This window comes from Hyla sarda, chromosome 2, assembly GCF_029499605.1.
Source record: "Hyla sarda isolate aHylSar1 chromosome 2, aHylSar1.hap1, whole genome shotgun sequence".
Lineage (NCBI taxonomy): Eukaryota > Metazoa > Chordata > Amphibia > Anura > Hylidae > Hyla > Hyla sarda.
In genome coordinates this window covers 3558918-3582777 of record NC_079190.1, presented here as the reverse complement: position 1 = coordinate 3582777, position 23860 = coordinate 3558918, and the positions used below count along the sequence as shown (strand labels likewise).

Genomic DNA, 23860 nt, shown 5'->3' with positions numbered 1-23860 from the left:
TTTGCCTGTCCCTGACCTGCCCTGGACTAACATTGCAATGGAATTTATTACTGACCTTCCTTTTTCTAGCGGCAATACGATCATCTGGGTTGTTGTGGACCAATTTTCTAAGATGGCTCATTTTGTGCCCTTGCCTGGTTTACCATCTGCACCTCAACTAGCCAAACTGTTCCTTTCCCATATCTTCCATCTCCATGGTTTGCCAACACATATTGTCTCTGACCGGGGAGTCCAGTTCGTTTCCAAATTCTGGAGGGCACTCTGCTCACATCTTCAAGTTAAGTTTCCTGACCTTCCTGCTACGTTGACTACGCTACTGCCTCATCCTTCAGTACCTCGCACTGCCCAGTTACCTGTGTGGTCGAGCCGTGTCGGGGGGGGGGGGGGGGGTATCGACCTGGGTGTCTCCTGCCCGCAGAAAATCCATCCTGCCTTGCGGCAGGCTCTGGTGAAGACCAGCGGTATCTTAGACTCTGCTCCCCGATCCGGTCCGAGTCATCAGCCACACAGGTGGAGGATCCACATCTAGCTTCATGACAGCCCACATCCAGGTGCATGACAAATAGATCGCTACATATTAATTTTCCACGTGCTATATTGGGAGACGTGGTTGAAAATATTCAAAATAATATTCTACTGCTGAAGTTACTCAGCAAAGCTCCTTATATTGAGAGTATCGTGGTCAGAAAAAAAAACGAGGATAGAGGAATGGGTGCAATTGGTTAGTAAGATAAAAAGCAATGAAAATGTATCTGATATGCATAATAAGAAGAGAGTGGCACGAATAACAAGGTTGTGGACAATGTGGAAAGAGGAGGAATGAGAAAGAAAATCTAGCTTGGTTCTTTTTTTTTTTTGTAGATTTCTGACTCTGACCTGAGAGGATGGGTGGGCAGGGGTTATAACTAAAAGTTGTTATAGCATTATAGCATAATATGTCTGTAATTTGTAATTATACGATGTATAATAAAGATTTAAATTTAAAAAAAAGAGGGGAGGTCATGCTGCCTACTAAGGGGGTAACTGCTGCCTACTATGGGAGTACTGCTGCCTATTGTAGGGGATCTGCCACTATGGGGGGAATCTGCCACCTACTATGGGGTGAATTTGCCACCTACTATAGAGGATTCTGCTGCCTACTATGGGGGGGGGGGACATCTGCTGCCAACCTACTGTGGGGGACATCTGCTGCCAACCTAATGTGGAGGACATCTGCTGCCAACCTAATGTGGAGAACATGTGCTAGCATTTCTCCTGCGGTGTATATAGTAGTATATAGCAGTGTATATGGATACTGGAAGCCTGTGCTAGCATTTCTCCTGCGGTGTATATAGTAGTATATAGCAGTATATAGAGAAGAGGGCTGCATTGACAATCCAACACAATGGGCAGCACATTGAACACATTTTATAAGTGGTCAGAAACTTGTAAATAACTCAGGAAAGAATAAGGTTACGTTAAAACCAAGCACATCATTGTTTTTCTTGTGAAATTCCCAATAAGTTTGATGTGTCACATGACCCTCTTCCTATTGAAAAAACAAAAGTTGGATTCAGAATGGCCAACTTCAAAATGGCCGCCATGGTCACCACCCATCTTGAAAAGTTTCCCCCCCTCACATATACTAATGTGCCACAAACAGGAAGTTATCACCAACCATTCCCATTTTATTAAGGTGTATCCATAGAAATGGCCATCCCTGTATAATAATCATTATTCCATGTAAAAAGGTGTCACTAGAGAAGTTGTCAGTGGATTTTACAGATCGGGTACAGACAGTTATTTATGTTTGGGTGTAAATGTCCAGGTGTTAGAATAAATTCAGCTCCCCCTATAACCTGCTATCTCAGGCTGGATCATGGCTAGAACCACAATATCAGTCTTGTTGTAAAGCTAAGATGGCTCTAATCCTAGATCATGATTGCAGCTCTAGCTGTCACCCAGCCTGAGAGAGAGCCATTATCCAGATATACTCCGCTCTATGTAAAGCAGCAATAGACACACAGGAGGTTAGAGGGGTACTCCGGTGAAAACCTTTTTTCTTTTAAATCAACTGGTGGCAGAAAGTTAAACATATTTGTAAATTACTTCTATTGAAAAATCTTAATCCTTCCTGCACTTATTAGCTGCTGAATACTACAGAGGAAATTCTTTTCTTTTTGGAACGCTCTCTAATGACATCACGAGCACAGTTCTCTCTGCTGACGTTATTATAATAACGCTTTATTTGTTGTTGTCCTTAGTGGGATTTGAACCACTGAGCCATCATGCTGCCCTTAGCATACATCTGCTATGCATGGTTGCTAAAATGGACAGAGATGTCAGCAGAGAGCACTGTGCTCGTGATGTCATCAGTGTTCCAAAAGGAAAGGAATTTCCTCTGTAGCATTCAGCAGCTAATAAGTACTGGAAGGATTAAGATTTTTTTAATAGAAGTAATTTACAAATATGTTTAACTTTCTGCCACCAGTTGATTTAAAAGAAAAAAGGTTTTCACCGGAGTACCCCTTTAATAAAAGGTTGTATATGAAGACAAAGCTGGATCCTACATGTCCTGAGAACATTCTGTAGGGCTAAGGCCCAGGAGAGCCGTCTCTATAGTGTAGGTCCCATTTGATATGAGGTGTCCTTGATGCAGTGGATGGGCTCACACATTATGATCAAAATGTGCACTAAGAACCTCAATTTTACTTGTATAATTAATTTGTCAGCAATATAGTTCTGTATAATTTATGTATTCATTGCTCACATATGTCTTAGCATTTGCAGAGCGCTGCTGTATTGTATGTGGTTATATTTGTGGCAGCGATTTCTGTACTGGAAATTTATTTAATTTTTACTAACAGTTTATTTACTAACAGTCGGGGACATTTTCTCTCCACATTCACAATCTACAGATTTTATACTAACTCTCTGTGGAGACGTCACCCACATCTCATCTTCTTATTCTTACAGCTTGGAAAGTAATGATCTACCCGACACTTCCTGCACCCAGTTGGCATCTGTAATAAGGAATAACTCCTCCCTGAAGACACTTCACCTGTCTCATAACCGTCTGTCTGGTCCTCACTTCAGCGACTTGGTGGACGCTCTGTCCAGTCCAGACTGCAGGATAGAGACATTACAGTGAGTATAAGAGATGTGTACAGGACTGAGACATGTGGGGACGAGTTATACATGGATTTTATTCTATTTTATGCTCCGCACTAGTGTTGAGCAAACTGAACCTTTAGAAGCTGGGTATGGTCCGAAGTTCGGGAAATATTTGCTTTGTCCTGAAGGTGAATATTGCCCGATTCACTTCAGCTGACGCTGGTAACAGCATGTGAGAAAAGAGGAAGGGATTAGAAACCCATGGAGTTGGTGCCTTTTTAGCATAGCATCATCAAGTAGGGACACAGATATGATGTCAGGGTAGCCCAGAATACTTTGCAACTAGCAAGATCATATGACCTCAGGTTAGCCAATAATGACTTGCAATGACTTGCTACTTCTACTACCTAGTCCACCAACCCTGCTGTCCACTGGCTACTACTACTACCTACAGTCCACCACCCCTGCTATCCGCTGGCTACTACTACCTCCAGTCCACCACCCCTGCTGTCCGCTGGCTACTACTACTACCTCCAGTCAACCAACCCTGCTGTCCACTGGGTACTACTACCTCCAGTCCACCACCCCTGCTGTCCGCTGGCTACTACTACCTCCAGTGCACCACCCCTGCTGTCCACTGGCTACTACTACTAACTCCAGTCCACCACCCCTGCTGTCCACTGGCTACTACTACAACCTCCAGTCCACCAACCCTGCTGTCCACTGGATACTACTACCTCCAGTCCACCACCCCTGCTGTCCGCTGGCTGCTACTACTACTACCTCCAGTCCACCACCCCTGCTGTCCACTGGATACTACTACCTCCAGTCCACCACCCCTGCTGTCCTCTGGCTACTACTACTACCTCCAGTCCACCACCCCTGCTGTCCACTGGCTACTACTACTACCTCCAGTCCACCACCCCTGCTCTCCGCTGGCTACTACTACTACCTCCAGTCGACCACCCCTGCTGTCCACTGGCTACTACTACTACCTCCAGTCCACCAACCCTGCTGTCCACTGGATACTCCTACCTCCAGTCCACCACCCCTGCTGTCCACTGAATACTACTACTACCACCAGTCCAACACCCCTGCTTTCCACTCGCTGCAACTATCACCAGTCTACGTACAGGCCTACATAAGTACTGATACCCTCTCCTGTACTTTGTGTCACACTGTACTACTGCAGCTACTTCTACAACAATCCCTGTTGGGGCTACCACCAGACATATACAACCCCATGATCCCAGAAAAAGAATAATTTTTTTCATATATTTCTTCTTCACTTTTCTGCACACCATTCCTGTTAATAGTGCTGTCAATGGGAGAATTTTTGGATGGCTTGGAAAAAGCCATTGCTACTTTACTTGCCAGATGCGATACCTGTTGCTACTCCCAAAAAGGCATAATTTTTGGACTGCTTGGAAAAAGCCATTCCTTCTTCTGATACCTCAGATAACACTGTCAGGCAACTATTAATAAAAACAAAACATTTTTGTACCTTTTGTTTTTATGTTAAAAAGCACACAAACACCGCTAGCACTGTGTGTTTTTAACAAACTGTTAGTTACCAAGGGTTATCACATGTTGCGGTAACTTTGACACTAACTTAGCCTTAAAGGTAAACTAACAGCCAGTTCACTGAGGTATCACTTACCTAGATCCGCGTTCTGGTTCTAGAGATACCCGTTACTAAGCTCTGATGGGACAGTCAGGAGAATACACAATGATATCTGTGACTACAGTTCTGATGGGACTGTCAGGAGAATACACAATGAAATCAGTGACTACAGCCCTGATTGGACAGTCAGGAGAATATATAATGATATCAGTGACTACAGCTCTAATGGGAGAGTCAGGAGAATACACAATGATGTCAGTGACTACGGCTCTGATGGGTATAGTCAGGAGAATACACAATGATATCAGTTACTACAGCTCTGATGGGAACAGTCAGAAGAATACACAATGATATCAGTGACTACAGCTCTGATGGGACAGTCAGGAGAATGCACAATGATATCAGTGACTTCTGCTCTGATAAGACAGTCAGGAGTATACACAATGATATCAGTGACTTCAGCTCTGATGGGGCAGTCAGGAGTATACACAATGATATCAGTGACTGCAGTTCTGATGGATACAGTCAGGAGAATACACAGTGATATCAGTGACTACAGCTCTGATGGATAAAGCCAGGAGAATACTACACAATGATATCAGTGACTACGCCTCTGATGGATACAGTCAGGAGAATACACAATGATATCAGTGACTACAGCTCTGATGGGACAGTCAGGAGAATACTACATAATGATATCAGTGACTACAGTTCTGATGGATACAATCAGAAGAATACACAATTATATCAGTGACTTCAGCTCTGATGGGAAAGTCAGGAGAATACACAATGATATCAGAGAATATAGCCCTGATGGGACAGTGAGGAGAATACTACACAATGATATCAGTGACTGCAGCCCTGATGGGACACTCAGGATAATACTACACTACCACAGCTCTGATGGAACAGTCAGGAGAATACACAATGATATCCGTGGCTACAGCTCTGATGGGACAGTCAGGAGAATAAACAATTATATCAGTGACTAAAGCCCTGATGGGACAGTCAGGAGAATACTACACAATGATATCAGTGACTACAGCTCTGATGGGAAAGTCAGGAGAATACACAATGATATCAATGACTACAGCTTTGATGGGTACAGTCAGGAGAATACACAATTATATCAGTGACTACAGCCCTGATGGGACAGTCAGGAGAATATTACACAATAATATCAGTGACTACAGCTCTCATGGGACAGTAAGGAGAATACACAATGATATCAGTGACTACAGCTCTGATTGGACAGTCAGGAGAATACACAATGATATCCGTGACTACAGCTCTGATTGGACAGTCAGGAGAGTACACAATGATATCAGTGACTACAGCTTTGATGGGACAGTCAGGAGAATACACAATGATATCAATGACTACAGCTCTGATGGGTAAAGTCAGGAGAATACATAATGATATCAATGACTACAGCTCTCATGGGACAGTCAGGAGAATACACAATGATATCAGTGACTACAGCTCTGATTGGACAGTCAGGAGAATACACAATGATATCAGTGACTACAGCTCTGATAAGACAGTCAGGAGAATACACAATTATATCAGTGACCAGCTCTGATGGATACAGTCAGGATAATACATAATTATATCAGTGACTACAGCTCTGATGGGTACAGTCAGGAGAATACACAATGATATCAGTGACTACAGCCCTGATGGGAAAGTCAGGAGAATACTACACAATTATATCAATGACTACAGCTCTGATAGGACAGTCAGGAGAATACACAATGATATCAGTGACTACAGTTCTGATGGATACAGTCAGGAGAATACACAATGATATCACTGACTTCAGCTCTGATGGGACAGTCAGGAGAATATACAATATCAGTGACTACAGCTCTGATGTGACAGTCAGGAGAATACTCAATGAAATCAGGGACCGGCTCTGATGGATACAGTCAGGAGAATACACAATGATATCAGTGACTACAGCTCTGATTGGTACAGTCAGGAGAATACACAATTATATCAGTGACTACAGTTCTGATGGATACAGTCAGGAGAATACACAGTGATATCAGTGACTACAGCTCTGATGGATACAGTCAGGAGAATACTACACAATGATATCAGTGACTACAGCTCTGATGGTACAGTCAGGAGAATACACAATGATATCAGTGACTATAGTTCTGATGGATACAGTCAGGAGAATAAAAAATGATATCAGTGACTACAGTTCTGATGGGACAGTCAGGAGAATACACAATGATATCAGTGACTACAGCTCTGATGGGACAGTCAGGAGAATACACAATGATATCAGTGACTACAGTTCTGATTGATAAAGTCAGAAGAATAAAAAATTATATCAGTGACTACAGTTCTGATGGGTACAGTCAGGAGAATACACAATGATATCAGTGACCTGAGTGATGTCTTTTCTGCTGCATTTCTTTTCTTCTTAATCTGATCCAGGCACCAGGTCTTCTTCCAGCAACATCTTCTCTGCAGAGTCTGATGTCCGGACATCATTGGTTCCTCACATTGTTAGCAGATCCTTATCCTCTATATGAAGGCAATAATAATTATAACCCAGCGACCACGGATGATGTCTTCTTTGATAGTAGACGTTCTCTATTCTTATCCATCTGTCCCAGACCGACTTTTCCTGATGACTGCAGAGTTTTCTGTTGATACATCTTTGGCCCCTCACTTCTGCAGCCATTCCCAGGCTCTATAGCAGCACAAATAACTTCACAACTCTGATCGGACCACCAGTAAATTTGTACAGACCTTAACTGAAATGGCTGATAACAGGGAGCTGCGGATTACTATAACTTGTCATACAGTCTGCCTCTCCCCAGCCTGAAATGGCTGATAACAGGACTTTCACCCATACTACAGTCACCTCTGCTGGAGGCACCAGGGGATCATAAAGTATATACCACCCCCCCAATGCTATGACCTCTGTTAAAGCTGATATGATTTCTGTAGAGGTCATATCAGCCCTAAGGTATTTAGGTTAATCAGCCCCTAGCATTATACAGATTCCTGGTACTGATGGGTGTCTTACCTCATATTATTATGACCCCCGTAAGGGCTGATCATCATCTGTCACATCCGTCAGGGGTGATATAACTGGGGTGACAAGTATAGTGGCTAAAATTACCCTCCAGTGCTAGGAATCTCCTGTATGGATACTATGTCCTGAATTTCTGCCCACAGTATCTATGTAGATCCTTAATAGTCCTAATGGGTCACATCAGTCACTATACTTGTCACCAGTCCAGTCTCCCACACAAAAACTGTATTTTTTCTGCCTTAGCAGCATGGGGTTGGCTCCTAAGGAAAGAGGGGGGAAATCACTTCATTATTAAAGAGCACAGCAGTGCGCGGCCAACGGTCTAGAGGTCATGAGGCCAGGCTATCTAAAGCAGGAGGCAGAGCTATCTAAAGACATGTGGGTGAGCTATCTAAGGTCAGGAGGCAGAGCTCTCTAAGGACATTGAGTGGAGCTATCTTAGGTCAGGAGGCGGGGCTATCAATAGTCCTTGGGACCAGGAAGGACAAGATGCACGATATGGAGCCCAGTTTATGACTTTTTGTGTGATGGGACTAACAAACTGGTGCACACATGGTCCTATGGGCTCCTGCTCATGAGTAATAATGTTCTTACATTATTATTACTGTGTGGTCAGGTGGACCTTGTGTGCGTCACTGTGGTGGCTGTCCGATATTTAGTTTAACATTGCAAGTCATCCCTGCAGTGCTGCACACAAAGTACTCCTCACACAGTAATATTATTAATATATGGCAGCCACAGAAGGGCCGGCATTTATGTGACCAGAAGACTTGGCCGTCCCACTCAATGACAATTCATAGTGGCCCAACAGGAATCTGCCCGGCCCAGCAGACAGTCAGTCCGACTACAATAGATAGAGGAGGAAGGAGAGTTGTCAGCAGCTGCTGACTAAGGACACAAGTTCCTCCATCTGCTTTATGGCACTTGTAGATTCCAAGTACTGAAGTAATCCCTGATTTATGACATGCCATAAAGTGAGGACATTACTGAGGGTTCTGTATCTCTAGACCATGGATCTGGGCTCAGTGGACATATCATATTGCTGCCGCCATTCCTGACATCCACCACACACAAGAGGCGGCTTCTAGTGATGACATTTATGGATTTTACTAACAGTCGGGGACATTTTCTCTCCACATTCACAATCTACAGATTTTATAGTAACGCTCTGTGGAGACGTCACCCACATCTCATCTTCTTATTCTTACAGTTTGAATAATAATAATCTACAAGAAACTTCCTGCACCCAGTTGGCATCTGTAATAAGGAATAACTCCTCCCTGAAGACAATTGACCTGTCTGATAACCGTCTGTCTGGTCCTCACTTCAGGGACTTGGTGGACGCTCTGTCCAGTCCAGACTGCAGGATAGAGACATTACAGTGAGTATAAGAGATGTGTACAGGACTGAGACATGTGGGGACAAGTTATACATGGATTTTATTCTATTTTATGCTCCGCACCATTGTTATGTCTATGAGATAAACTGCTGACTGCATCTTGATATGTGACATTTCTACTTCTGTAACGTAGACATAAGAGCTCTGTCCCTTTAAGAGGTGAGACGTCTTCAGCTCTGTGCTCACAGCAGTGATCGGTCTCACAAGATTGTGAGTGATGTGTAGAGATGAGCGAACTTTTCAAAAATTTTATTCTGCCGATTCGCCGAATTATTTCAAAAAGTTACTTTCGGGTCGAATAAATTTGCGGCGCAACTGTATTAAAAATGGCTATTTTTGGCCTACAGAGAGCCCCAATAGGAGTGCAGAACACTTTGCCATGCTGTAACACGCATAGGGAGTGTGCTGGGTAAGTGAAATAATACTGCTATTCATTATGACATGCAGATTACAGGCATTGCTATTAGAATCACTGTTGCAGAGCATCGATGTGGCAGCAGGGAGACCATAAGGTGTCAAAATTGAAGAGAATAAAGAGATATTTTATGTAATTTTTAATTTAAATTGATGTGAAATTATTTAAATTTTTTCATTACCCATTCTGGTGAGCATCAAGCTGGTGGTCCTCCACCAGGCGAGATACCCCCTGTTCCAGACCCTGCCTCTCAGTGCCCCCCTGACTATGAAAGTACGAAAGTTTCATTTAATCAGTTATGGTTCATTGCTATTGCTTCAAGATGTTTCATTGGATTCTTGTGATAATTACACAGGAAATATGACGTCGACGACCATAGGCCCCCAGTTTTGAAAAAAATACAACCCCTACGATTAAAAGATGAATGTTGAAATCTCAATTGAAGATGTATGTTAGCTAGTGCTACCATCAAAACATTTTTGGCACAGGCCCAGCAGCAACAGTAAGCCAAGTAGTACCTGAAACACACAGAGTGGAGCAGGCAGCAGCATGAGTGCACAAGAGGGCTTCATAACCCCTAATATTAAAAGATCTATGTTGAAATGTCTATTGAGCATGTATGTTAGCTAGTGCTACCATCACAAAATTTAAGGCCCAAGCCCAGCAGCATCAGTAAGCCAAGTAGTTCATGAAACACAGCCTGGAGCAGACATCAGCATGAGTACACAAGAGGGCTTCACAACCCCTAACATTAAAAGGGGAATGTTGAAATCTCTAACGAAGATGTATGTTAGCTAGTGCTACCATCCAAAAATTTAAGGCCCAAGCCCAGCAGCATCAGTAAGCCAAGTAGTTCCTGAAACACACAGAGTGGAGCAGGCAGCAGCATGATTCCACAGGAGGGCTTCACAACCCCTAAGATTATAAGATGAATGTTGAAATCTCTATTGAGCATGTATGTTAGCTAGTTCTACCATCCAAAAATGTAAGGCCCAAGCCCAGCAGCATCAGTAAGCCAAGTAGTTCCTGAAACACAGAGTGGAGCAGGCAGCAGCATGAGTCCACAGGAGGGCTTCATAACCCCTAAGAATATAAGATCAATGTTGAAATCTCTATTAAGCATGTATGTTAGCTGGTGCTACCATCCAAAAATATAGGGCCCAAGCCCAGCAAGCACTACTTAACCATGTAGTTGCTGAATGATACAGACAGGAGCAGTCAGCAGCAGGAGTACTCAAGAGGGTTTCATAACCTCTAAGATTAAAAGGTCAATGTTGAAATATCTATTGAAGAGGTATGTTAGCTACTGCTACCATCAAAACATTTAAGGCCCAAGCCCAGCAGCATCACTAAACCATGTAGTTGCTGAATGACACAGACAGGAGCAGTCAGCAGCAGGAGTACACAAGAGGGTTTCATAACCTCTAAGATTAAAAGGTCAATGTTGAAATCTCTATTGAAGATGTATGTTAGCTAGTGCTACCATCAAAAAATGTAAGGCTCAAGCCCAGCAGCATCAGTAAGCCAAGTAGTTCCTGAAACACACAGCCTGGAGCAGGCATCAGCATAAGTTTACAAGAGGGCTTCACAATCCCTAACATTAAAAGGTGAATGTTGAAATCTCTATTGAAGAGGTATCAAAAAATTGTAGGCCCAAGCCCAGCTGCATTAGTAAGCCAAGTAGTTCCTGAAACACACAGCCATGAGCAGGCATCAGCATGAGTTTACAAGAGGGCTTCACAACCCCTAACATTAAAAGGTGAATGTTGAAATCTGTATAGAAGATGTATGCTAGCTCGTGCTAACATCAAAAAATTTTGGGCACAGGCCCAGCAGCATCACTAAACCATGTAGTTACTGAAACACACAGTCTGGATCAGGCAGCAGCAGGAGTACACAAAGGGCTTACTAACCCCTTACATTAAAAGGTGAATGTTGAAATCTGTATAGAAGATGTATGTTAGCTAGTGCTAACATAAAAAAATTTAGGCACAGGTCCAGCAGCATCATTAAACCACACACTTGCTGAAACACACAACCTGGATCAGGCAGGAGTACACGAGGGCTTCACAACCCCTAAAATTAAAAGGTGAATGATGAAATTTGTATAGAAGATGTATGTTAGCTATTGCTAACATCAAAAAAAATTAAGCACAGGCCCAGCAGCATCACTAAACCATGTAGTTGCTGAAACACACAGCCTGGATCAGGCAGCAGCAGTAGTAGATAAGAGGGTTTCATAACCCCTAAGATTAAAAGGTGGATGTTGAAATCTGTATAGAAGATGTATGTTTGCTAGTGCTACCATAAAAAAAATGTGTAGGTAATATCCCAGTCCCAGCAGCATCAGAAAATTATATATTGGCTGAATGACACAGCCTGGAGGTGGCGGAAACATGAGGAGAGACCATATGGTGGTTGAATGGCACAGCCTGGAGTTTGTGGCAGCATGAGAAGACCATTGAAATTAAGATTTTGAAACTGAAATTTAAGATTTTGAAATTGAAATTTAAGGTAAAACTATCAAGTTTTAGTGGCCAGGGACATGGAGTGTGGCTACAAAGGACCAAATTGAAGAAGCAGCCACATGTCACATGACAGCACAATGACAGAGCCTGGAGGTGGCATTAGTATGAGGAGACCATATGGTGTCTAATTGGCATAGCCTGAAGGTGGCTGAAGCATGAGGAGACCATATAGTGGTGGAATGGCACAACTTGGAGTTGGCAGAAGCATAAGGAGACAAAATAGGGGCTGAATAAAACAGCCTGGAGGTGGCAGCAGCAGTATCAGGCTTCCTGAAAGTGACCCAGTGACAGAATGGTGCGGTGGGTGGCAATACCACTACCCGGTGATGAAGGTGGCTGAAAAAAGGTGTTATACGGAGGAATGTTTGTAAGCAGCGCCTTAAATCTGTTTAGCACTATCCATATTTGTGAAGTGTTGGTGTAGCACCATGGTCTATCTACTCTGTTGCATCTTCATTGGTGGGTGGAAATCCTGGCTGATCCATGCCTGATTCACCTTCACAAAGGTCCGTCTCTCCACATTTTTCGTGGACAGACGAGTTCTCCTTGGGGTGACTATGGCCCCCACTGCACTAAACACCCGCTCTGATGGCACACTACTAGCCAGGCAGGACAGCTTTTCCAGGGCAAACTGTGCTAGTTGCAGCCTTAAATCAAGTTTGGAACAAAGAGAAAAAAGGAACCTTGTCTAGGCGCTGTTCGCAAATCCAGGGTAATAAAACACAGATGTGTATGGAAAAAAGTGCCTTTTTTGCATACACATCTGTTTTTTATTACCCTGGATCTGCGAACAATGCCTAGACAAGGTTCCTTTTTCTCTTTGTTCCTTCTTGATTGCATGGAAGAAGATCTCATCCTCTCCTGTTGGACCCTGGGCCTCGCAGTTCGCTCCTGCCTATATGCTAAGTAACCCTAAGGGGTGATATGCTTGTTTTAACTTATATCTGGTGAGCAGCCACTTTATAGATACGTCGCTTCCTTAGTCCCTGTCTGGGACACTGCAATCCTGGATAATACACGAGGCACAGTCCTCTCCCCTTTTTTTTCTCTTTCTATAAATCATGTTTGGCTGCCCAGAAGTCTTCAAGGTTTGTTGGCATGGCCATGTCAAGGTATGTCACCACCTGCTGGCTCAGGTCCTGCTCCAGGTCTACTTGCTGCTGATGAGTTGCTTCACTATGCGGGAGAAGAAAGCTACTCATCAGCGACTGTAGACTTAGGCTGCTGCTAATGGAGCTGGTACTGCTCCTGCCACCCTCCACAGCAGCCATGGCAGTGGAAGGTGCATGCAGAGGGCCCCCCGAGTCAGACCTGCAAGTGGATGGACAATGGCGCTGATAGGCATCAGCCAACTGACTACGTAGGATGTCTCTGTAGTAGGTCAGTTAGTCCTCCCTCTCAGTGGGTGTAAAAAAGGCCCCAACTTTGTGCCGGTAGCGAGGGTCCAATAAGGTGGCGAGCCAGAAGTCATCCCACTGCCGAATGTTGACAATTCGGCGATCACTATGATATAGATTAATCAGATAGCCTGGTAAGTGTTCTACTCCCTTCCAAATACAAAAAGGCCTTTGATTCTTTGTGCTTGCATTGGAGTAATTCACACAGACACACTTGGTCAGTGGTAAAATACTTCTGATCTTTATTAAGCAGGCCCCTGATTTATATAACCTCTGTAAGTAGCATAAGTTCCCACCCCCTGCTAGGGGGAAAGGCATGCCACTCCTGAGTCATTCCCAGGCTTTCTTTGTTCAAAGTCTTCAGACGATGGTGGGGGCCAGATGAAGTGAGCAGAGAGGGGAGGGGCAGATGGGGAAGGGGCCTCCTAAATGAATAATTTTTTTACATGGAAGGAAAACATAGACACATCTATTACAACTACACAAGCAACTGAGCATGCATCGTGCCATTTGTGCAAGTGACTCAGAGGGACTCCGTGTCTCCATCTCCACTGCACACTGCCAAGGTGTGTCTGGGTCCTCTGTCTCACCTTCCTCATAACCCTCTAGCTGATCACGCTCCTCCTCTCCCGTCAGATGACTAGAAACAATGCCCATCTCATGAAACCTAAACTGTGCTCCACTGTACCCCTCATCCTCCTCCTCCAGTTCAGCCCCCACAGGGCTCATGTGGCCGTGAGATGTAGCGGCAACGTCTCCATTGCCCTGACCACCCATCGTTTCCAACACGTGTTGTAGGAAATGAAGCAGTGGAATGACGTCGTTCATGCCGTAATCCAGGCGACTGACTAATAATGTGGCTTCCTCAAAGGGCCTGAGCAAAAGGCAGGTGTCACGTATGAGCTGCCACTGGTTCACATTGAAGTTACACAGGGGAGTACCCTATTGGATCATCAAGAAATCGGTGATGGCTTTTCTCTGTTCGTATAGTCGTTCCAACATATGGAGGGTGGAATTCCAACGTGTGGCAACGTCACAAATAAGACTATGTTGTGGGATACCGTTCTGACGCTGCAGCTCAAGGAGGGTGTGCTTTGCGGTGTACGAGTGGCTGAAGTGCATGCAAAGTTTCCTTCCCATTGTTAGGATGTCTTGCAAATGGGGGGGGAAGACTTTAGGAACCGGTTGACAACCAGATTGAACACAAGTGCCATGCAGGGCGCATGGCTCACCCTTCCTTGTCGCAGCGCAGCCAAGATGTTGTTCCCGTTGTCGGTTACCATGGTTCCCATTTCCAGATTTCGTGGAGTAAGCCATACTCGGATTTCTTGATGAATGAATTTTAGCAGTTCCTCCCCTGTGTGACTCCATTCTCCAAGGCAAACCATGGGAAGAACAGCGTGACACTGCCGTGCCCTGCACACATGGTATGATGAAAGGGCACTGAGACTTGTCCGTGCAGTGGAGGCCGAGGACACGGTGGAGGATGAGGAGGTGAAGTCGCAAATTGTCACATGACCTACGGCCTGAGAGCGCGGAGGAGGAAGCGGCGTCTAAGTTGCTGTTGTGGCTGTGCAGGAACCACATTCACCCAGTGGGCCATAAAAGACATGTATTGTCCCTGACCGTAGTTACAGCTCCACAGGTCGGTGCTGCCGTGCACTTTTGAACACACAGACAGGCTCAAGGACTGGCACACCTTCTCTTCTACAAAATTATGCAGGGCTGGTACTGCCTTCTTCGCAAAGAAATATCATCTTGGGACTCTTCACGTCGGCTCAGTACAAGCCATCAGCTCTCTGAAAGATGCAGAGTCCACCACTTGAAAAGGGAGGGACTGCAGCACCAGCAACTTGGACAGAAGGACATTCAGCTTCTGCACCATTGGATGAGTGGGCGCATACTGTTGTCTCTTGGACATGGCTTTGCTGATGGATTGTTGGCAGAATGACTGACTAAAAGTAGGAGGAGCAGGAGCATCTGGAGCGACAGAAGGAGGGTATGACACACAGCTCCCTTTGGCTGAGGTGGTGGACCCTTGACTGGCTGAAAGAGGGAGCGGTGTGCCACTGGTCAATGTGGCAGGCTGAACCACTACATCTGAGCCATTGTTGTCCCAGGCCCCTTTATGATGGCACATCATATGTTGATGCAGGGCCGTGGTGCCCACATTGGGACCCTGGCCACGCTTCACCTTCTGCCAACATATCTTGCATGTGGCTACGTGAACCTCCTCCGAATGCCTGATGAAAAACTGCCACACCACCAAATAGCTGATTTTCCCACCAACAGTCTGCACTAATTGACTGCTACTGCCGCCGTCTCCAGAATTCCCTGTTCCACTACCTCCAGGGAAGGTAGGCTGTCGCGAAGCAGGTGGTCTACCTCGGCACTTTTGGCTCCAGAATTTCCACTTCTGCCACCATGCTCACTGACAACCATGCTACCACCTTGCTGGTTCAGCTGCTGCCTCATGGGCAACCTGCAACCCTCTTCTGCTGATGATGATGAAGCCCCCTCTGCACCTGGCTCCTAAGTGCGATCGGCTTCATCATCATAGTTCTGTCTGCACGTCACTGATGTCCTCCTCAGGTTCCTCAACAGTGTCTGCTTCAGGCCCCTGAATGCTGGAAACACCACCTCCCACGTCACTCTCATCAATACTTGCCGGCCTAGCGGTGGAAGCGACGGATGTCTCCTCCACTTCTTGGCTGGACAGTAGCTGCTGACTGTCATCTAATCCATCTTCCTCACTGAAAAGTGGAGCTGAACCCACTGCGTAAGATACTTCTTTAGGTGAGGGAACAGCATAGGACAGAGGCAATGGGAGGACAGGGACAGCTCCCGGGCCATGCTAACTGAGGGTTGTGTCTGAGGAACCCACTGACTGCTGACTGGGGGTGTCAGATGTCACTTGTGATGAAGTGGATGACCGCGTCAACCAATTGATAACGGCAGATGGGTTGCTAGTTGAGACACGACCGCTGGCTGATACCGGGAGCTCAGGCCTCTCGCTTCAACTCCTACTGCCACTCGCCCCTAGTCTTCTGCGACCTCTGCCTGATAAATTTAGGCCTCTGCCACTCCTCTGTGCACGTCCTGGCAGTTCTCTGCCTGACATACTTAGTGCGTATACAAGGGGAGTACAATACGCTTCACTACACCTAAAAAAGTATTTGTTTTGAACAGCAGCAGGTGTGTACTGGCCTTTCACTGTATGTAGGCCCTTGACAGATTAACAGGTGCAAAAAAGTTCACTACTTAGATGTAGGTATGTGGTATGCACATATGAGGGCAAAAAAAATGCGCTACAGTACGCTTGAGAAACATATTTTCATAAAACATCAGCTGGTGATTACCTTTGCCTGGACTTTCACAGTATCTAGGCTTGTTACAGATTAACAGGTACAAAATAGTACACTACTTAGATGTAGGTATGTGGTATGCACGTATGAGGGAAAAAAATGCGCTACAGTACGCTTGAAAAACGTATTTTTGTACAACAACAGACGGTGATTACTTTTGGCTGGATTTTCAGATTATCTAGGCTTGCTACAGATTAACAGGTACAAAATAGTACACTACTTAGATGTTGGTATGTGGTATGCACGTATGAGGGCAAAAAAATGCTCTACAGTACATTTGAAAAACGTATTTTCATAAAACACCAGCCGTTGATTACTTTTGCCTGGACTTTCACAGTATCTAGGCTTGTTACAGATTAACAGGTACAAATAGTACACTACTTAGATGTAGGTACGTGGTATGCATGTATGAGTGCAAAACAATATGCTACAGTACGCTTGAAAACCTATTTTCGTTAAACACCATCTAGAGATTACTTTTGCCTAGATTCAGATTATCTAGGCTTGTTACAGATTATCAGGCACAAATAGTACACTACTTAGATGTAGGTATGTGGTATGCAAAAACATTTATTAAACCCCAAATTTCACTCTGTCACAGAGTATTAAGAATGGACTGCTGGTTATAATACCGTCTACAGACTAGTATAAGCAGCAGATGATTTCTTGTGGAACAAATACACAGAATTGCGCTGGAAAATCATTCCTGCCTCCTCTGCTAAGGTTCATGAAATTGAGGCAGCTTGTTGAAATGTATGAGGCAAAGAAAAGCTATCTGCCCCTCTCTGATAAAATGCTGGAGAAAGTGACTGGGAGGTTAATGGCTGCTGTAAAAATCCTTTTCAGTGAGAAAAAGCACTGCTCTCTGTCCACCAGAACGCTGACGTGCCTAGGAGTTCAGACGCTGCTGGGATCAGTGTTTTTGTGTAACACACAGGCACAGGCAGTCCATCCTATCCCTCTGCAGTGTATGGCATGAAATGAGCAGCCGCAAAATGGCTGCCGATTATATAGGGCTGTGACATCACAGGGGTGACTGGATGCTGATAGGCTGCATCCTGCATGTGATTCAGGGTCATCCCACCTACCTCCCTTCCCGCCTTGCCTTCCCAGCGTTCCTTGCCCCATGTACTGACATGTGGATCTTCCATTTTAGATGCCCTGGAGGCTGGAATGCTGTAAAAGGGAGTTTAAGGAAGCGATTCACGCAATAGAATTTCGGCGATATTCACATTCATTGCAATTCGAATATTTCATGAAACGAATTCGGCTTCTTCAGCTTCGATTCACTCATCTCTCAGCTCAGCTGTCACGCCCCCTCCCATAGACTTGCATTGAGGGGGCGGGGTGGGACATCACACGGGGCGGAGTTGTGACGTCACGATCTTCCGTCCCCGTGGTCGGGAGGCATAAGACTGAGAGCCTCCAGCGCTTCCAGCAGTACTTACAGGTGGGTGCTGCATGCTAGATCGCGGGGGTCCCCAGCGGCGGGACTCCTACGATCGGGGATAAGATGTCTTGGGGCCGGAGTACCCCTTTAAGTACATTTTCATATTGGCCACCGTTGGTAATTGAGGTCATTTTGTTGCCTCTGGTGAATAGGTTATGAACCAGGAAGGACAGGATGCATGGTATGGAGCCCAGTTTAGGAATTTCTGTGCAACACAGCCAACACATTGCCATACGTAGTCCTCTGGGCACCTGCTCACGAGTAATAATAAGTTATTACATTATTATTATTACTGTGTGATCAGGTGGACCTTGTGGCAGCACTGTGGTGGCTGCCCGATATTTAGTTTAACATTGTAAGTCACCCCTGCAGTGCTGCACACAAAGTCCTCCTCACACTGTAATAGTATTAATGTCTAGCAGCCACACACAAGAGGCGGCTTCTAGTGATGACATTTATGGATTTTACTAACAGTCGGGGACATTTTCTCTCCACATTCACAATCTACAGATTTTATACTAACGCTCTGTGGAGACGTCACCCACATTTCATCTTCTTATTCTTTCAGATTGGGTGGTAATAATCTACCAAACACTTCCTGCACCCAGTTGGCATCTGTAATAAGGAATAATACATCCCTGGAGATACTTGTCCTGTCTGGTAACCGTCTGTCTGGTCCTCACCTCAGGGACTTGGTGGACGCTCTGTCCAGTCCAGACTGCAAGCTAAAGCAAATAAAGTAAGTATAAGAGATGTGTACTGGACTGAGACATGTGGGGCACAAGTTATACATGAATTTTATTCTATTTTATGCTCCGCACCATTGTTATGTCTATGAGATAAACTGCTGACTGCACCTTGATATGTGACGTCTCTACTGATGTCTGAACGTCTCGTCTCCTCATATGACTCATTCATATGACATATTGTTTCTATGTCCTGAGATCGGGAACATGTCCTCACACAACCATGGGCACCTACCCTGTAGAAGTTTAGGTTGTGATGCTACAAAAATGGCCTCCATCCCCATTTCCCAATGCATGAACACTTGGGTGAGTGGTGCGTTTGTGTGTATGAGGGATCAGGATGTAAAGTTATCGACTGAAATCTATTAAGACACAAAATATAATAATAAATGGGGTCAGCTCACCACTCTATGTCAGATTGATCCACGCAACATGGAAGAATATATTCCCTCAGGGAGCACGGAAGCAGATAATCAAGGCCGGATTCCAGGTGAAGACATCAGATGATAGCAAAAAAGAGCTACAGCTCCCATAAATCCAAAACTTTAATTAATCCAAATTAAAATAGTGTGGAACAAAAAATACAGTGCAGTAAAAAACAAACAAAAACAAAAAAAAACGAAACGCTGAAGAGCTTCGATCTGTCAATAGATCTTATTCATAGCAAATATACAATTGCTAGATGTCGTATGCTTATATACCTGGAAACAAATGAATCATAACTTCTTCAAATATGCCCACATTGGAAGCAAATGGGATCACATGAGCAAGTAGACAAAAGTGAAAACACCAGTGTTGGTTATTCAGGTAATATAAAGCTACACAGACAAAAATGTATATAGAACAAAAGGACAATATAACTACTAATATCAATGATAATATATACATGGTAAAGTTAGTAAATCTAAGTTAGATCATAGCACTAATTTAAGCCTTTTTAATACCTAGTATCAAGTCGCAAACATAGTGGACACCAAACCACTTGGATATTATGTACGTACGATATTAAGACCGTAAATATCCAGTATTTCAAATAAGCCTGTTGTTCCGAAATTTACCACTGCCTACAATACCAAATTTAAAGACCTCCAACAGATTATCCTAAAACGCTTATCGGTTCTCCATTATGGTCAAATTTTATCTAACATATTGGAGCAGGGTGTTAGAATTGTGCCCCGTAAGGCGATTTTGTTACGTAACCAGCTTTCTCCCAGCGAGCATAAAACAAGTTTACATAAAGATATCTGGCTAAAAAGTAAGGAAAATTACAAATGTAATTGTAGTAGATATGAACTGTGCAAATATATGAAAAATCCAACACGTTTAAATCATATTCTACTAATATTGAAGAGAGGAGCACCAGCTCACCCCAATGAAGACTTCACTGCGTCGCGGATCAGCGTGGACAACCCTGTATAACAATGCAAAGATGAAAGGATATCCAGCGCAGTAGCTCGTATGCAACAGATTTTTTCGGCACAGCAAACGTACAGGTACAAGACAATAGTGACGTGTTTCGATCGCCTAGGCGATCGAAACGCGTCACTATTGTCTTGCACCTGTACGTTTGCTGTGCCGAATAAATCTGCGGCATACGAGCCACTGCGCTGGATATCCTTTCACCTTTACATATTCTACTAATGATACATATAATATGACCTCTTTTATTAATTAGCAAATGAATCATGTAATCTACTCAGCCATCTGTAAAGAGTGCAGACTTCAATATATTGGAGGCACATAAACTGAAGATCCATATGTCCGAACAACTGGGCAAGCAGCAAGATGTGAACAGGTTGCCAAGGTCTATGTCTGGGCTTACAAGACACTTTTATGAAAGACACGAAGGGGACCTGACGAGTTTGAGCGTCATTGGCGTTGAGAGAGTACGCTCTCCCTGCCAAGGAGAAGACTGAAGTAAAAAATTCAGATGGGAAACGTTCTGGATTTTGCGTCTTGATACAAGGTAGCCAAAGCTTAAATTATTGCTATGATCCAACTTAGATTTACTAACTTTACCATGTATGTTTCATTGATAGGCTTCTTTCACACTGCCGTTAGTGCACGGCAGTGTAACGGCCGACGGGAGTGCCGGGCAGAATAGCAGGAGAAAAATTACAGCATGTGCCGTCTTTTTCTCCCGCTATTCAGAACGGCTGAATAATGGTAAATGGGAGCCGCCGGGACCCATTGTTTGCCGTTGCTCCCCGTCATGGGAACGGCCGGAAAAAAAAAAAGAGGCTTTGATAGCCATTCTCGACGGGGAGCAACTGCAGTGTGTAAGGGGCCAAATTAGTAATCATTAGTTATAATCCCGGAGGTCTCAGGATTCTACGGGCTTCCTGCCACTGCAGGATCTACCTGCAGCATTACCATTATCTACCAGACTAGTAGCCATCGCTGGGTCAATGGTTTTCCCCTAGTTAATGTCTATATTGAAACTGGCCTAAGGGGTGAGTATTACATTGTTACATTCCATCCCACTATATGTTATTTTCACCCTATTGGTGACTGGGTGGCTAATGGCATTCACTCCTACTCGTGGCTGCTTTTGGTTCTTTTGCTTTATACTATACTTGGGCTCTTGATCGAAACTCATATAATTGTGATATAAAATGTATATATGCTATATAATGACTGACTTTTGATCAAGAATTTTTCTAAGCTTTCTAAGCTGTGACAGGATGCATTGACAATTTTATCAAGTTTGGTGATTGAATAATTTTTGTTGACCACTTTTTTGCACTATTATGATTTTTTTGGGGTGGTTTTTATCCTAGACCATAGTAACAGTTACGTTTTACTACACCTTACTTTTTTAGCTTTTTGTAGTCTCTAGTGGGACCAACAGCTAGTGCTGCCAAGCTGCCCGAAGCAGTCCAAAGCCTTAGGACAGCTAATGGTGCTGGGACACCACAATACAACCATTGGCCACTTGATTAGGTACACCTGTTCAATTGCTTGTTAACGCAAGCAATAGATAATCAGCCAATCGCATGTCAGCAACTCAATGCATTAAAGGAGATATCAGGCAAAAATGAACTTTTTCCCTATCCATAGAATAGGGTATAAGTAACTGATCGCGGAAGGTCCCAGAACGGAGCGCATGCTGCAGGCAGCACATGCTCCATACATTTCTATGGGAGCACCAAAAAGACCCGAGTACAGCATTTGGGAATCATCGGAGCTCTCATAGAAATGAATAGATGGTGTGCCGTCAGTAGATGACACACGCTCCTCTCTGCAAGAGCTGGGGTCCCGTCCTGGAAACTGTGGGGGGTCCCAGCGCTCGGACCCCCGCAATAAGCTACTTATCCCCTATACTGTGGTTAGGGGAAAAGTTTAGTTTTTCCTTATAATTCCTTCCAGTCGGACAGTTGAGGGACAATCTAACTAGGAAATGCTTTATGGCACAGATTGTTCTATCACTTCGTACATTGTTTGACCATCAACTTACAACTTTTTTTTTTCATAATTCAACATAAGTATATCACAAAACCCTCCCTACGCAGAGTGAAATGCATCAAACAAAGAGAGAAAAGTGAAGGAGGTATTTTAAAGGGGTACTCTGCCCCTAGACATCTATAAGATGTTTGATAGCAGGGGTCCGCAATATAGCATGCAGCACCCACCTGTAACTGCTTCCGGAAGCGCTGGAGGCTCTCAGGCTAATACCATCCCGACCACGGAGATGGAAGATCGTGACGACATGACTCCGCCCCCGTGTGACATCACGCCCCGCCCCCTTAATGGAAGTCTATGCGAGGGAGTTGCGACATCACGATATTTCGACCCTGTGGTTGTGAGGCTTAAGACACAGACTTGCATTGAGGGGGCGGGGTGTGACATCATGAGGGGGTGGGGCTATGACATCACTAGCTCCTGGCGCCAGCTCCAGCGTTCGGAACAGTTTGTTCCAAACGCTAAGCAGCTGAGCACCCCTTTAAGGATAACATCTGGTGACGGGTTCCCTTTAGTTCCTTTGTGCCCTGACCTTTTCTCTGACTTCCATACTGTGTTGTTTGTTACTTTAACTTCCCTACGCCCTGCACCTTAGTCGCAAAGGGACCAGCAACGTGGTTTGGGCCACCCTATTAAGGAGGTGGGCACCCCAAAAAGCAGGGACAGAGGCTGTGAGTTAGTTCAGGGCGGCACTTATCCCAACCCTTGGGGACAGTGACCTTCAGGAAACTGGTGTCACTGTATTAATATATCTCCCAAGGTTATCGGGTCTGGAAAACAAAGACAAAATTATACAGATCCCGTCCTCAAGTGAAAATCCTTACAATAGAAAGTAACTAATACTGCACATTCTGTTTCTGTTCTAGCTTAATGGGCAATAAATTGTCTGAAGAGGAAGAGGAAGAAATAAGAAAGGTGGAAATAGACAAACCAAGTCTGATGATATTTTACCGAGCACACAGGATGCTGAATTTTTTGAAAAGATGACAGGACTAATATCACTGATAAGTAAATGTCTTGTATTATAATAAAGGTGATGCCCTCGGTCATACAGGAAAGTTCTATCCTAACCAATGATACATCCAGTAATTAAACCCTCTATACCAGTGGTCTTCCACCTGCGGACCTCCAGATGTTGCAAAACTACAACTCCCAGCATGTCCGGACAGCCAACGGCTGTCCGGGCATGCTGGGAGTTGTAGTTTTGCAACAGCTGGAGCCACCCAGGTTGGGAAACACTCTTCTAAGGCAATGTTTTCCAACCAGGATGCCTTTTAGCTATTGAAAAACTACAAATCCCAGCATGCCCGGACAGATGTTGGCTGT

General features: G+C 44.5%; 1 protein-coding gene across 4 annotated transcripts in view; it reads left to right on the top strand.

Annotated features, from left to right (window-relative positions):
* The window catches only part of LOC130358175 (NACHT, LRR and PYD domains-containing protein 3-like), a 215317-nt gene extending 191666 nt beyond the window's left edge, over positions 1-23651 (top strand). For 2 of the 4 annotated variants that reach the window (XM_056561041.1, XM_056561042.1), the window contains 4 exons: positions 2956-3126; positions 8983-9153; positions 18895-19065; positions 23401-23651. In XM_056561041.1, coding sequence (XP_056417016.1) covers positions 2956-3126; positions 8983-9153; positions 18895-19065; positions 23401-23521 — 634 coding nt within the window. In that variant the 3' untranslated portion in view covers positions 23522-23651. The remainder of the gene's footprint in view (positions 1-2955; positions 3127-8982; positions 9154-18894; positions 19066-23400) is intronic. The other 2 variants (XM_056561040.1, XM_056561044.1) reach the window with 2 other exon arrangements.
* Positions 23652-23860: the final 209 nt, after the last annotated feature.